Raw genomic sequence first — 14,915 nt, forward strand, 5'->3', positions numbered from 1 at the left:
CGTTATTGTTCATAAAGAGAAAACTGGAAGAAGTGGGTAATATCTTTTGTTTCGAGAAGATTAATCAAATAAATGAAAAAATATATTCCAAAATTCAATTTATTCGAGAAAACCCTTTGTGAAATGGAACTAAAAATAATTTTTTATGGTTTTTCAACAGCGTGTATCTTTTAAACCGAGGCGATTCGGAAAAAAATGGTAAAGTGTCTCTCTTGACCTCAAGAATCTACTGATAAAATATTTGTACGAGTCAAAGACTCACCCTATATAAGCTAAGAATTACATCTAGACAGAACTTTTCTGTCTTTCTGAAGCTTAATCTTGGCAACAAAACGCGGTCACCCTTGCAACAGGCGATGAACTAAATTACTCCTTCTTTATCTATATCTCCTTGAAAGTGCTTTCTAAGCTTTCAATACTGAATCTCAAAATGTCACTGGAGGCGTCTATATCCATAGAGTTCTTAAGTTTTCAAGCCAGAAAAATACGAGATTAAACATTGATAGGAATGGACTTTTTATTCTACATATCCTGAAACATCAGTCCAGTTCATGGAACATATTCCAAAGGAAAAATATTTCAAACATGAAATCTACTCTGTCTTATCACCTTTCGATACATACAATATATATCTTGCACATACCACAAAAAAGCTTATGAAATGATACCCTCAGAATCTCGTTGAGATGTTGTGTCCTAACTAAAAAAAGTTTCAATTATTCATATGATCTTCTTTTTTGAAATGAGTTACTACTGATCTGTTGTAAAATATTGTACTTATTACATGATTTTCTTTGGATTTAACTAGCCTTTACTGTTACTTCATCTTCATTCTTCTTTGGTTTAGTTTTATTCTCGATTTGTGAAATGAACTTGAGAAAGACATAACAGATCGCCAAAATGATGTATAATAACATTTCCAGTAATACTTCTAGTGTCGATTTCAAAATAATCCATAGGGTTGAATTCGTCAGCACGTATTCTCCAAAAGGTATAATGACCTGAAAAATATCCAAATAATGGAAACAGATACTTAAATTTCTTCTGAGAAGGTACGGGTTTCTATCATATTTTCAAACCTTGTATATGAGGAATACAAAACTACTAATAACATTGTTGTATATGTTTCTCATCAAAACTCTGTCCGTCTTCTCCTCGTGCAGATCAATCTCACTCTTTGAATTCGTTGGCATTTCGTTCTCTGTTAGGTCATCAGATTTCAGTGTAGAGGTTTCCTCCTCTTCGGAAACTTCACTGTTCATAACTTCAGTATCCGCAGGAGACTGGAGAAATGGATTGAATGTTTCATTTTCCTGTGGCTTCGTTTCTTGTTGTTGCTGATAAGTGTCTCCTATAGCAATGGGGGCCACTAAAGGTTCTATCTCCTCCATCTTGAATTTTTCTATTCGAAATTTTGACTGGGGTAACTGGAGATTTTGTCCACAAAAAAAATAATTAAATTGAGTGCGTCACTCAGAAAAATTTCGTGATCGAATAACATGACAGTTATTGGAACTCGTGTGTCATACTTGCATCAGAAATACTGCCAGAAAAGTTCACATAAAATATCGGAAATCGTCAAATTATACAGGGTGTTTCCAAATTAGACGTGAACCTTGGAGGAGGTGTTAGTATCACTCATTTGCTTTAATTGATTTAAAATTTGGTATACGAAGAAAAGAAATATCAATTTTCCTGCAACTTTCGAATTCCACAATTCATATGTTTGAAAAAATTTGAAAGTTGCAGGCAAATTGATATTAGAAATTAATTTTTCTTTTCTTCATATACCAAACTTTAAATCATACTAATTCTTTTTCAACATCTAATAGTTTTGCCTTTTTCATACGTATCATATGTTTTTCTGATGAAAATAATCCAAAATTATAATCAAACTTGGTCAACGTAGAAAAAATTTACGAAAAATGAAGTAAGGTGAGAAATTTTTTGAAAAACACAAGAACTCAAATATCTCGAAAACTGTTGATTTTTGGTTATCAATAAATATTATTTCAATTCGTGAAACGATTTCCGACTTAATTATGAAGTGTTTTCTCAGTTAATCAACAAAATGAAAACATTATTGAAGCCAACTGAGAAAACACTTCATAATTAAGTCGGAAATCGTTTCACGAATTGGGACTGGAATATTTCTGTGGCATCATTAATGATTTGATTTTCTTACCTGGTAATCTGATTAGAGATATGTACGTATTTGGACTTTTTGGAGATTTCTATCGATCAAGTGTTACCGCATGTTATTGGAAATACTGCAAATTATATCGAAGATAATTTAGATTAAGTTTCAGCAAGATTGAGCTCCTTCACAATACGCTTTGTTTGTTCGACATCTTGATTGAAGATTTCTATGTCAGTGGATTGGAGGAAGGAAGCCACAGTCGTGGTTGTTTTGAAGCTCAAAATGTCGATTTTCCACAAAAAAACACTACAAGTGCCATGAAAACACCACTTCATTTTCAAATACTTAGTTAAGAATATTTCGAGAACTAATGCATAAAATGAAAAAACAATTACTGTGCTGAAATCAGTATAAAAATACCTTTCAAATGAGGTATTACTCACCCCATCTTCCCTATTCAAAAATTGGGGGTGAGGGTTGTAATAGCAAGGGTTGAACCGCTATGCGTCCGTAACCTACATCTTAAGTTGTCCCCCTCGAAACAGAAATCGACCTGTCCTAGCATTTCTATCGAAAAAATTTATTTCGTCTGTAATCTCGTCTGTTTCGTTTTCAATGGCCCACTCTGTATATAGAACATCAGGCACAAGTCTCAAACCTTCGTTCGATATCCCAACATCTGTATACTAGTATACAGATGTTGGGATATCGAACGAAGGCAGCCAACAGCTGGTGGCTGCTAATGCTGAGCAAACTTTTCTCAGTAATTTCATCCCATTTTTTTATGTTAATTTAATTTTTTTATGGAATTCACCTTTTTTCTGTAGTGAAAGTCAAGAGTTGACTTGATTTCTTCTTGCGTTGTTTCGTTCTTAATATTAGTTTTATACGAGAATATCAATATATTTCTATATTATTTTCACAAAAAACTAACCCATTATCTAACAAATTGTGAAATATAAAATTGAGAAGTCATAATATAACATCAATTATTTATTCGTAATAATTTGTTGCTTTGAGGATGAAATTGTTAATATGCATTATAAACAGATTTTTTCATCATATGTTTACACTTGCATGACAATTCAACATCAATAAAATCCCGGCTCTATCCTCAGACACTCCCAGATTTTTATGACAAAATAAATAAGATTCTATTGCACATAATCCTTATTCAGATCGAATCTACATCTAGTTCCTGGAATATTTTCATAAATTTTGAATCTGACTATTTCATCAAATATTTAGGCAAGATTATATGTATTTTTTCCAAAGAAATAATCGAATATATTGTGGAGTGTTTCCATGCCTCATAGAACATTCGATTCCAAAATCTACAGAATACCATTAGAGAAGAATAATGAAATTCACAATACTAATATTGGTAAGTTCATTTTCCTCTCATTTCATACTTACCATCCATGATTATTTTATATAGGTTTCTATAATAACGAATCGAAAAGTTTTATCCCAAACGGTATATGGAGCAGAATGCAGTTCTCCCATTAAATGTGTTAACTCTACTACGTTCTCCTTCTGTACTGTTATTGACGGTGAAGAAAAGTTGGTTGGCTTTCAACATTGCTTGGAGGGCCAGAGATGCTCAGAAGCTAGTAACTTCCAACCGTGAGTGTATATCAGTAAAATTTCCCCATGATTATCAGTATTGAGATAAAATAGCATACATGCTATTTTACATAATAATGTTAAGTTTATGGATGTTCAACTTTTTAGATTCAATATATTGCAGGTGCATCTATGATTCAACTCCAATCGATACTGTGAGTAGCACTAGTACTACAAAAACTACCACAAATGCCCCTAGAACAACAGGTATTTATTCATTCAATTCCCTACTGTTTTCCAACATGAATTTTTTCTCATTTCAGCATCACAACCAAACTGCGAGCAAAAGGGACCTGGAATTTTCCCAGCACCGAAATGTAATCAATATTATAAGTGCTCGAAAACGCTTTGGTGGTGCGATTGCAAGCTGAAAACGTGTCAAAAAATGACAGCTTTCAACGAAGCAGCGAAAAAATGTGTTGCTTCCAATCAAACTAGTTGTGAGTTTGTAGTATGACTGGAATCAAGTGGATCGTGAATCTGTTAAGTTAACAAGTTCTACAAATGCTATGCCATCCTGATAAAGATAACCAGCAGAAATGTATTTAAAAAAAATAAATATCGAATTCAATCCATAGACTCTTAGGTCTGCAGAGTGATTTTTTATTTTCTTAAGGCTGATGAAAACAACCAGTTAATTCTATATAAACATATATTATTTAAAACGTTGAAAATTAAATCAATCAATTATATAAAACGACACGTGATCTCCATTATGTTTCCTCAATAGCTAAACACTTTTCTTGGTGGTTTAAGAAGTCCCTCTCTTTCACCTGCAGAGTTAAATATGAATAAGTATAAGTAATAAAATGATGCCTAAATAAAGAAATTCAGCTAATTGTGTGTATCTCAAGATATGGTAAAGAAAAGATAAGAAAATGGCAAATCAACTATAGTGGAGTAAATAACTACAGAGTGGGCCATTGAAAACAAAAAATTATATAAAAACACTCGCACACATTTTTTCCCTTCGAGCATGCTGTGTAAATCAATCGAATTTCCACTTATTTATTCTACAATTTCGATGATGAATCTGAGATTATGCTTCTGATCAATCTGACCAAAATATTCCCAATATTATCCCGTTCCCGCTTATACTTACAAAAAAATTTTACAAACTTCGTTTTTTCAAATAGGACACCCTATAAATCTTGAAACTTTTTTAGCATCTCTATCCCCATTTGAGTTTTTTTGTCTTGTGATTCCCTATCTCTATTCTTCATAATTTCGAAAATATTAACAGCTTTCCACAAAAAATTGTCAAAAACATGGATCCACTGAAATATGCACAGAAAAGACATTTCACACTTTAGGCAGCTGAAATTTCGTAAATATGTCCCTAAGATCCCGAGAATGAGTTTGGTGTAGAGAAAACTTGGTTTGTGATATACAGGGTGTTCCAAAATTTCCCCTACGAAAACCTCATGGTTTCGTAATCATCGTCAATTTTCTATCGAAATGCGGGTTTTAAGAATGCCTCGTTTACTTTATCTAACAAATATATTTCTTTGTATGATTGATATAAACATCTTCAGTCGAGTTTTCAATGGCTTTTTTTAAAATTCAACGAAATTAACGTGACAGAACTTCTACGGTAGCAATAGAAGACGTACGCTGAAAACTCTCACACTCAAAAAAATTTTACTTTATTTCCGAAACCATGAGGTTTTCATTTACGAACATGATTCATTATCAGATGCATATTTTGATTTTCTTTGAGAATATCTGATGAAAAGTAGGGTGGTATATTTTAAAAAAATCAACTTTTTGATGTTTTTGACCAAGAATTCTGGAACACCCTGTATATCACAAACCAAGTTTTTTTTTTACACGACACTCATCCTCAAGATCTCAGTGACCTATTTCCAAAATTTCAACTCCCCAAAAGATGAAATGTCTATTTTATGCCAATTTCATTGGATCCATGTAAAACAATTTTTGTGGAAAACCGATATCTCCGTATCAGAAAAAAAAGGATAGGCATGGCATGTACTGGACAAAAATACTCAGATGGGGATAGAGAAGCGAAAAAAGTTACATAAATAAGGTGTCCCATTTGAAATAAAGAAGTTTGTAGTATTTTTTCGTTTAAGAAGCAACGTCGCAACATTGAAAATATTTTAGGCAGATAGATCAAAGCGCAAACTCTAGCATAGAAACTTTGTATAGAGGAATTCACAGCGTATTTTCATTATCCCATGTAAAAACAACTCAATAACAAAGAATAATAATTTTTAATTTACACGAGAAATTCGATCAAAAATGTTCACCCACCTGTTGGTCCAGTAATCACTGTGGTATCCTCAACTTCGGTTTGGCAAGCTGATACTGAAAATTGAATGTTCTCTGACAGAATGATTATGATTTTCGTTCATAACTAATAATAACAGATAATGTTCTAAACATATTGCATTGCGAATATATATTATTTCCATTCGTCCTATCCCAATCTTATTTATTGACGATAAATATTACAAATTTCACACACTGGTTTATTATTTCCAAGGTATCTGCTTCAATACCATTCAATATATCACTTCATTAAAAACTCCGCAAATGATTTTTTATATTATCAATTTTCAATCTTAAAAATGGTTGGCTGAAGTAGATTGATTGACGAGTGATAGTGTCAATGCTCAGTTTCAACTTTAAAATTAGTATTCTGCAAAGTAGTTCGTTAATAATTTAATTTTCATGAGTTTCACTTTGTCTTATTATATCCTGAGGAAAACGAATATTGTCGAAACGTCGTTGAATGAAATTATCAAGTTTTCTGCTCCTTAACCAGTGATTTATCCAGGAAAATCCAGTGTATAAACGTCGCTTCGACATTCCAAAAAGAATACTTAAAAAACCGCACCTAAATAATTCAATATTATGAAATAATTGAAATAATTCTTACTTCCTGACGAGCCTTCAATATGGTACCAGACGCCAGTGGTCATGTTCCATGTCCAATACTCAGGGCAAATTTGGACATCTCCCTTGAATTTACGATACAATCCATTATCCTGCAGCTCGTATCTTTTATTTTCTTTAGTGTCATCTTTGTATATGGTTTTTCCGCCTGTTACGTACCACACCCCGTTCGAAGGGAACCGAATCTGCTCGGGACATTCAGTTCCCATGCACTTAATTGGCAATTGGAATTTCGAGCAAGTATCTTTGAATTCGTCGCCATCATCCTCTGTACAAAAAATGTTATGGCAATCGGTTAGCATAATATGGATATGGAAATGGGTGATATGGAAATCACGTCACCAAGAAGTGTGGTTCAAGAATAACACGAATATAACGTTTAAGTGGTAGCCAAAAGCCATTGATTAAAAGGATCAGTAAGGGACGAACAAGAAGAAAAAATAAGATGCAAGATGCCCATTTCTCACTTCGTAGTATTGGCCACAAAAGGCAGCCCAGTTGAAAACTACAAAGTCCGATAATCCACAAGATTGGGATTGGATTTTGATCGAATCAAGCAGAACAACCCCTATCAATTTTCCAGCCAAGCTCTTCTCCAAGCGTGTACAGGTACAGAACTTAGATCAAATTGGAATTCAGTAAGGATATAGTCTCTACAAAAGGTTTTTATTGTGATGCCAACTTTTCCAGTGTGGTCAATAAAGCAGTAGATCTTTAAATGTGGAAAACCAGTGTGGGAACGCTGTTTATTGTGCATCATTTGCGAACCAGTGAAACAATCCTTGATATTCTTCCTCGAAGAATGTGACTTTCAATGTTGGTGGCCCAAAAACGTGCCCTCAGAATTTTTCAAATTGGAGAGCACTAAATTCTGCGTCGAATGAGACCAAGCTCGTATTCTACGAAATAAGCGGTCCATACTTGAGTTGAGGATTTCAAAGTTTGAGCTCATTCGCAAGCATAAAATGTTCGAAAGTATATGAATGTATATGAAAGTGAAGTGATCTCCATTAAACTTGTAGAGAACTAAATTCTGCGTCGAATGAGTATTTTTGGCCACCTATTTCAATCTAGAAGACCTCAATATTGGCCCAATTTCCAGAGTTATTATATGAAATATCCGTTTAATTTAAACTTTGGTATTTCGGCAAAATGTTAGAGAGTAGTGTACCTATTCAATAAAAGTTAAAACCAACTCTCGAGTATGGTGGTAACCCGCAGGTTACCACCATGACCGCAGTCATCTTCGGTTCAATATGATGACGTTGAAGGGCTTGTCCATGACGTCATGTGATTGTAATCAACAATGACCAAAACCGCTTGAATAAAAATGGTAAATACCGAAGATAACCAATGATAACGTAACTCGCTTGATTATAGACTATAGATTCAAAAACATCAAAAGGTTCTATTATATTATTGGCTTCATTAGTGAACTAATATGACAATTCTTGGTTTCCTCCTTCAGGAAGGATGAACTCAGTTCTTGGTTCCACAAATGTGCGCTTAGAAGGGTTAATTTTGTAGTTTTTCGATTATATATTCCCAGGAAATCCGGAATAGGTGACTTTGGATTTGTAAAATGTCAGTTTCAAGGTTAAATTTTCGGGAAAAATCTTAGAAAGTAGCGTGCCTATATAACTACTCATATGATGAAAACGACCAATATAAAAGTTGAACATTTTTCTAAAACAGAACTGCAACCCCTGCAGATGCATCATACTCTACAAGACAAATTACAGGTTGTTGTGTGTGGTAAAGGCATAATCTATAGGAGGAATCAACCATTTACGAGAATGGATACAACAAAGACAAAGATTATAGAGTAGTCTATAATATAATTATATACAGGGTGGCCATTTGAAAACGAAACAGACGAGATTACAGACGAAATAAATTTTTTCGATAGAAATGCTCGGACAGGTCGATTTCTGTTTCGAGGGGGACAACTTAAGATGTAGGTTACGGACGCATAGCGCTTCAACCCTTGCTACTACAACCCTCACCCCCAATTTTTGAATAGGGAAGATGGGGTGAGTGATACCTCATTTGAAAAGTATTTTTATACTGATTTCAGCACAGTAATTGTTTTTTCATTTTATGCATTAGTTCTCGAAATATTCTTAACTAAGTATTTGAAAATGAAGTGGTGTTTTCATGGCACTTGTAGTGTTTTTTTGTGAAAAATCCACATTTTGAGCTTCAAAACAACCATGACTGTGGCTTCCTTCCTCCAATCCACTGACATAGAAATCTTTAATCAAGATGTCGAACAAACAAAGCGTATTGCGAAGGAGCTCAATCTTGCAGAAACTCAATCGCACATTGATTGTTTGCAAAAAAAAGTGAAATTATTTCCACCCGCTCTGCAATTGAATAAACTATGTCGAACAATGAATTAGAACACATACAAGTCTCGATTCAAAACTAAGAATAATTCACATGTCAAAGAATCTGTAAGCCAACTTAATGATCTGTTCGTAATAAATAAAAAATTATCGATTCTCATTTTTTTGAAAAAGATATGAATTCAATAATCAAAAAAATGAAAACATTATTGAAGCCAACTGAGAAAACACTTCATAATTAAGTCGGAAATCGTTTCACGAATTGGGACTGGAATATTTCTGTGGCATCATTAATGATTTGATTTTCTTACCTGGTAATCTGATTAGAGATATGTACGTATTTGGACTTTTTGGAGATTTCTATCGATCAAGTGTTACCGCATGTTATTGGAAATACTGCAAGTTATATCGAACATAATTTAGATTGAGTTTCAGCAAGATTGAGCTCCTTCGCAATACGCTTTGTTTGTTCGACATCTTGATTAAAGATTTCTATGTCAGTGGATTGGAGGAAGGAAGCCACAGTCATGGTTGTTTTGAAGCTCAAAATGTCGATTTTTCACAAAAAAACACTACAAATGCCATGAAAACACCACTTCATTTTCAAATACTTAGTTAAGAATATTTCGAGAACTAATGCATAAAATGAAAAAACAATTACTGTGCTGAAATCAGTATAAAAATACCTTTCAAATGAGGTATCACTCACCCCATCTTCCCTATTCAAAAATTGGAGGTGAGGGTTGTAGTAGCAAGGGTTGAAGCGCTATGCGTCCGTAACCTACATCTTAAGTTGTACCCCTCGAAACAGAAATCGACCTGTCCGAGCATTTCTATCGAAAAAATTTATTTCGTCTGTAATCTCGTCTTTTTCGTTTTCAAATGGCCACCCTGTATAATTATAGAGTACTCTATAATCTTTGAACAAAGAGTGAGTGAGGATATTTTTAGCTCATTTAAAAAAACTACCACTTCTTGGTGCTACGATTTTCATTTCACTTTTATGTAGAAAAAAGGATGGTTACAAAGATACAAGGTGCTGAAGACAAACTACGTATAGAAGTTATATATATATAGTGTATCGGAAATGCAGACAAAATAAAATCATTACTTTCTTCTTTGAACCCTCGTAAGAAAATATTGAAAATTTGGTATAGGTAATCACACAAAATTTGGGTGATACCTATATCTTTATATGTACCACGTTAATGAAAGGACTGAAATCATTAAATAATTTATCTTTTCCCACAGTTTTATAACTACATAAAGATTACTAACCCAATACACAGGGTGTTTCATAAATGAATGCTGATTCTAAGCTTAAAGTTAGTTTATAAGAGAAATTCTCTGTAGGAATGTTGGTTGATGTCGATTTGTGAAAAATAAAGATATTTTTGTCTTGGGGTATCTTTTGAGTAGATACATAATTTCCACTTCAATTTGAACTTCCTAGAAAATATGAAAAATTTCCAGTTCTCTAGGTAGTTGCACTTGTTCTTGTCATATCTACATGAAAAAAGAATCTGCATACGAAGGTTGTCGGTCTTATTCTGACTCATCCTGTAGATGTCGTTGTAGAAACTTCTTCAATCTTTATGAGTATACAATCCCGATTGAGCTAAATCGGACTTTTTTAAAACTGAATTCGCGAAACAGAAAAAAAAACATTCCCTTCTTCTTACCTTTCAGAGGAAACCATCTTCCATTGTTATCCCATCGCCATAGATAGTTATCGTTCAATGACCAATCAGCTCCGTCTCCAGAGGTCACCCATTTTGAGTAAAATCCATCGGATCTCTGGACGAACACCGTTTTGCCCAAACTGAAGTAGTATTTTCCACTTGTCGAATCTTGATACCATGTACCAGGATGAGGATAATAGAATGGGTCGATGATTTCTCTTTTACACCGAGCTAAAATGATAAGCTGGCTATTTTTCGAGGATTATCGGTTGAGATTCTACGGCTATTCTGATATAAAACTATCTTCATTACTTGACCATCAAAAATCTCATGATCATCAGATGGAACATTCCTGCTCCGCTAAATCAATTATTCTTTCCTATCTGCAATTCTGACAATCCTTCTTCAATAAAATTATGTAATTATTGATGTAAGATTCACATTTAAATATAGTGAATAAATATCAAAGTTCGTGGAGGACTATAGAAATCTATCATAGAGGGATGGACACCCCTGAATATAACTTCGGAGGGTAAGTGGACCGGGAACGGACGATGTTATGTCGCGAAAGACCGTATTAGCTTATGAATACAATTTTGCTAAAATTGCGTAAAATGCCTAAGAAAAAGGTGGAATTGTTGACATTTCTCAATTTCATTTTTTCATTTGCCATCGAAGGAAAACCATCGAACAGGAGTTGAATCACAAGTGTCACCTGTGAGACGAAACACAAGTGTCATCTGTGTGCGAAGCATAAGTGTCACCTATGTGACGATCGATGATCAAAAAAAATTTATAGCACTCACAGAGCAGACATAGACATAGAGAAATGTATGTATCCTGAAGTGTGTTATAAATAAACTTGAAAATAAAACTCAATTTCTTTTACAAAAGTTAGGAGAGCGGAAATTAGGAAATTATTGATCCGAAAAAGGGCTTGGTAGAATTCGCCTAGATCATCGAATAGTCATCAATAACAAAATCTTATTACAGATATATTCAGAAAAAAATTCCACAAACACACATTATTAGCAATGAATCATCATATTTCACTTGAAATCTATCTTGTTTGAGAAATTGGAGGTTATTCAAATTTTCAAATACATTAATTCTTGCGATAAGCATGTCCGTTTACAAATAACTTTTATTACATTTGGGGATTTAATGAATCATTTAATCATTATGAAATCAATCATGCCAGTTTTATTCTTGATAAAACCAAACACAACCAGGTATATATACCATGCATGAAAAATCAAATTCTACATATCTTCACAGTTGAAAGTTGGTATAAGTATTCAGATCGCAAAGGAAACGAAGCAAAATTCAAAGTATAAAAAAAATTTCAATAATACACGAAAAGTTTTTGAGTCAGAAAAGCAGTAGAGTTGGTTGCATGAGAGTTAACTTACTGATGGGTTCGATCTACTATATTTCTTTCAAACTTATAACACTCACCTTTAGGCACAGGGGGGCAATTGCAAACAGGAGGACTACCGCATGGTTCGGAACATGGGCATTGCGAATTACAAAAAGGGAAATCTAGCAGATAGAAGACTACAAGTGAAAAAAGAGAATACCTCATTTTTTGTGTAGGTATGCTATGAGGTAACAAAAACTGACCGAATCGAAATTAATCCAATTCATCTCATTCCATCTTTTATATGGATTTTATCACGAAAATATTTTTTCAACTTCGCCATTTTCTAAACAAGCCATTCTTAAATACATCCTACTCACTTATGTAGTATTTGAAATTATCGCCGAGAATTCATTCAGAAATTGAAGAAATCAACAGGAAATTCACACATCAATGGCAGTATCAGGATATTGGACTTACATGTATACTAACAATGATAAGAAATATACCTAGAGAGTAAATTCCAAAACACATTCGGAAGTTTATGCGAAATCATTGTGGACGAACCTTTTCGAGGAAGATGAAGGGTATATTGAGAATATTATAGTAACATTAGAGGTATAATAAGATAGTGAAAGACAAATTTTTGCAGGTGAATGAGGAGCATAAGGAGACATGAATGCAGATTCGAATAATGGTTTATGACTATCAGTTTCAAGAGATCAAATATCTCAAGAGCCCTCAAAACATTAGTTTTATACAAGTTTAAGTTTTCAACTTGATTAGTACTTATTCAGGAAATGTTGAGAAAATAATTTTTTTCACAAAGCTAGAATGCGTTCAGTACCTGGATGGGTGACTGACTTGACATCAGTGCTCATTTTTCATATGGTATATCGCTTCCAGGGTTTGGGTTCCATACCAGTTCAAAATTCAAACTTTTATACTTTCACTTAATATAGTGAAAATGAAAGCTTATAATTTGAAGAATAGTCTTTGGAAATAATTAACCAGTGTGTGAATTTACCTCATTCTTCACTCCATTATTTTTCCGAACCTATATATGTTCCGAAACTTAAGCCTAAAAAATTCCAGAGGAGATTTTTGTTATTTTTTCACGTTTCATCCACCTGAAGATGCTATAATGATAGTGAAACACGTTTAGTGGTTAAAAAAATTTTCTTAGTGCAAATGAAGTTTGCAGTTTAGAATTTAGATGTATCTATACTTATTCACATATGCTGCCAACTACATCAATGGGACATTTTCTTCACATTTTGAATTATTATTAAAAATATAATAGTAAAAATATGTGTAATGTGTAATCTAACCCAGCAGTTATATTTTCATCTTTACAGATACTCAGTACTCACCTGTTGTGCAATCACAAGGAGGGGGATATTGGCATGGGCATCGGGCTGAATTACAGGGAGAAATGTAAATCAGAGTTAAAATTACTAGTGAATATAAGGCCACACCCATTTTCTCTTGTTTCAATGTTAAAAGTCAGAATGTGTGAATTAGAATTGACTTCATATTTCGCAGCACCCTATCTTATAAGGATTTTATCATGAATTTGTTTACAATATTTTATTATTTTCCAAACAACTCATTGTTGAATTTATTCCCGATCTGACATTTTTATGAATAATGGCACTAAAAAAAGTTCTGAGAACCGAAAATACTAGTAATGAAAGGTGAAATCTTTACTACTTGATTCATGGGTCAAAATACAAAAAATAACTTTAAAGTATTTATTCCTAGACTTCGTTTACTGTTAGTAAATGCATCATTTTCTCTAATCTAGTCCTATTGTGAAATGTCACCTCTATATTTCATATCTGAAGGCTATAAGAATTCTTTGGCCACCTGGTATTCCAATTTCAAGTTATAAAGCTAAATCCAGTTTCATCACTTGCTATGGCAAGTGATGAAACTGTTAGCTTAATTATGATTAAGCTTTCTACTCATTTTTTTCGAAAATTTTAAACTAAAAAGGTCAAAAGGAGAGCGTTTTCAAAAAGCCAATTGAATTACCTCCAAAACAAGGTGTCACTCAACCCCCCTTCCCAATTAATATTTCAATTTATTACAGATATATAGATTAGTAACAGCCCTAAAACTTTTATTAGAGACATTTTTTGATACCCTGTATAATATGTTCTGTACCGCATGGCTCTGACCTGCAGTCGGTGCAAAAAGGCATTAGATTCTATACAGAGTGAGTCTTTGACTCGTATACAAATATTTTAACTGAAGATTCTTGAGGTCTAAAGTAACACTCTTTTTCTACGCCATTTTTTTCCAATTCGGCTTTGATAAAAAGATATGGCCATTTTGAGTTTTCATAATGAGCTATCCCACCCCTGGAGAAACAGAAGTACCTTTAGAATAGTGGATCTTTTAAACAGAATTGTATTCAGCCAAAGTACCCGATTCTTCAAACATGAAATTACTCGAAAATGGCGCATTATACGAGAAAATATGAAGAATACTTTTATACAAAAACGTTCTAATATTCATTAGATGGCATCCAACTTAGTTTCAAAAGTTGGGTTCTTTGAATTTTTGGTATTTTAATGGTCCGTAATGGAGTGCGCTTCCGAGAAAATATCCTTTACTGAGGCAACAAAAGGTACGACATAAAACGTAAGAAAGAAAACTACCTGGCAATAATTTCTACAAATGGGGAATGTTATCAACAATACCTTTGACCTTGACGATACCTAATTTCATGACAGTTATGAATGAATCTTATCTTTCGCCACGCGAGAGGTAATATTAGGAATATTGAATAATTTTCAGTTATTTCCGAATTTCAGTTAAATTTTGATATATCA

At 33.4% G+C, this 14,915-nt stretch overlaps 3 protein-coding genes across 5 annotated transcripts; 1 reads left to right on the top strand and 2 right to left on the bottom strand.

The window, feature by feature from the left end:
* Window positions 1–513: 513 nt before the first annotated feature.
* On the bottom strand, window positions 514–1,524 carry LOC123307807. Of its 2 annotated transcripts, XM_044890248.1 has the most exons (3): window positions 1,080–1,524; window positions 785–1,001; window positions 514–700 (listed from the first exon to the last, which is right to left on the bottom strand). In XM_044890248.1, exons 1-2 carry the CDS (start codon window positions 1,389–1,391, stop codon window positions 801–803), a joined length of 513 nt encoding a protein of 170 aa, XP_044746183.1. In that variant the 5' UTR covers window positions 1,392–1,524; the 3' UTR covers window positions 514–700; window positions 785–800. The 2 variants fall into 2 exon arrangements, with proteins under 2 accessions (XP_044746183.1, XP_044746182.1); XM_044890247.1 differs by lacking the exon at window positions 514–700 and having other exon boundaries at window positions 760–1,001; window positions 1,080–1,523.
* Window positions 1,525–3,430: 1,906 nt separating this feature from the next.
* LOC123308267 lies at window positions 3,431–4,351 on the top strand. Its single transcript, XM_044890856.1, has 4 exons — window positions 3,431–3,524; window positions 3,579–3,766; window positions 3,891–3,973; window positions 4,030–4,351. The coding sequence occupies exons 1-4, from the start codon at window positions 3,501–3,503 to the stop codon at window positions 4,221–4,223; spliced, it is 489 nt and encodes a 162-aa protein (XP_044746791.1). The 5' UTR covers window positions 3,431–3,500; the 3' UTR covers window positions 4,224–4,351.
* A 53-nt stretch (window positions 4,352–4,404) lies between these two features.
* LOC123308266 lies at window positions 4,405–13,608 on the bottom strand. Of its 2 annotated transcripts, none has more exons than XM_044890855.1 (5): window positions 13,449–13,608; window positions 10,716–10,946; window positions 6,669–6,953; window positions 6,041–6,094; window positions 4,405–4,539 (listed from the first exon to the last, which is right to left on the bottom strand). In XM_044890855.1, exons 1-5 carry the CDS (start codon window positions 13,555–13,557, stop codon window positions 4,490–4,492), a joined length of 729 nt encoding a protein of 242 aa, XP_044746790.1. In that variant the 5' UTR covers window positions 13,558–13,608; the 3' UTR covers window positions 4,405–4,489. The 2 variants fall into 2 exon arrangements, with proteins under 2 accessions (XP_044746790.1, XP_044746789.1); XM_044890854.1 differs by lacking the exon at window positions 13,449–13,608 and adding an exon at window positions 12,174–12,363.
* Window positions 13,609–14,915: the final 1,307 nt, after the last annotated feature.

Source organism: Coccinella septempunctata, chromosome 2 (genome assembly GCF_907165205.1).
Source record: "Coccinella septempunctata chromosome 2, icCocSept1.1, whole genome shotgun sequence".
In the NCBI taxonomy this organism is placed as follows: domain Eukaryota; kingdom Metazoa; phylum Arthropoda; class Insecta; order Coleoptera; family Coccinellidae; genus Coccinella; species Coccinella septempunctata.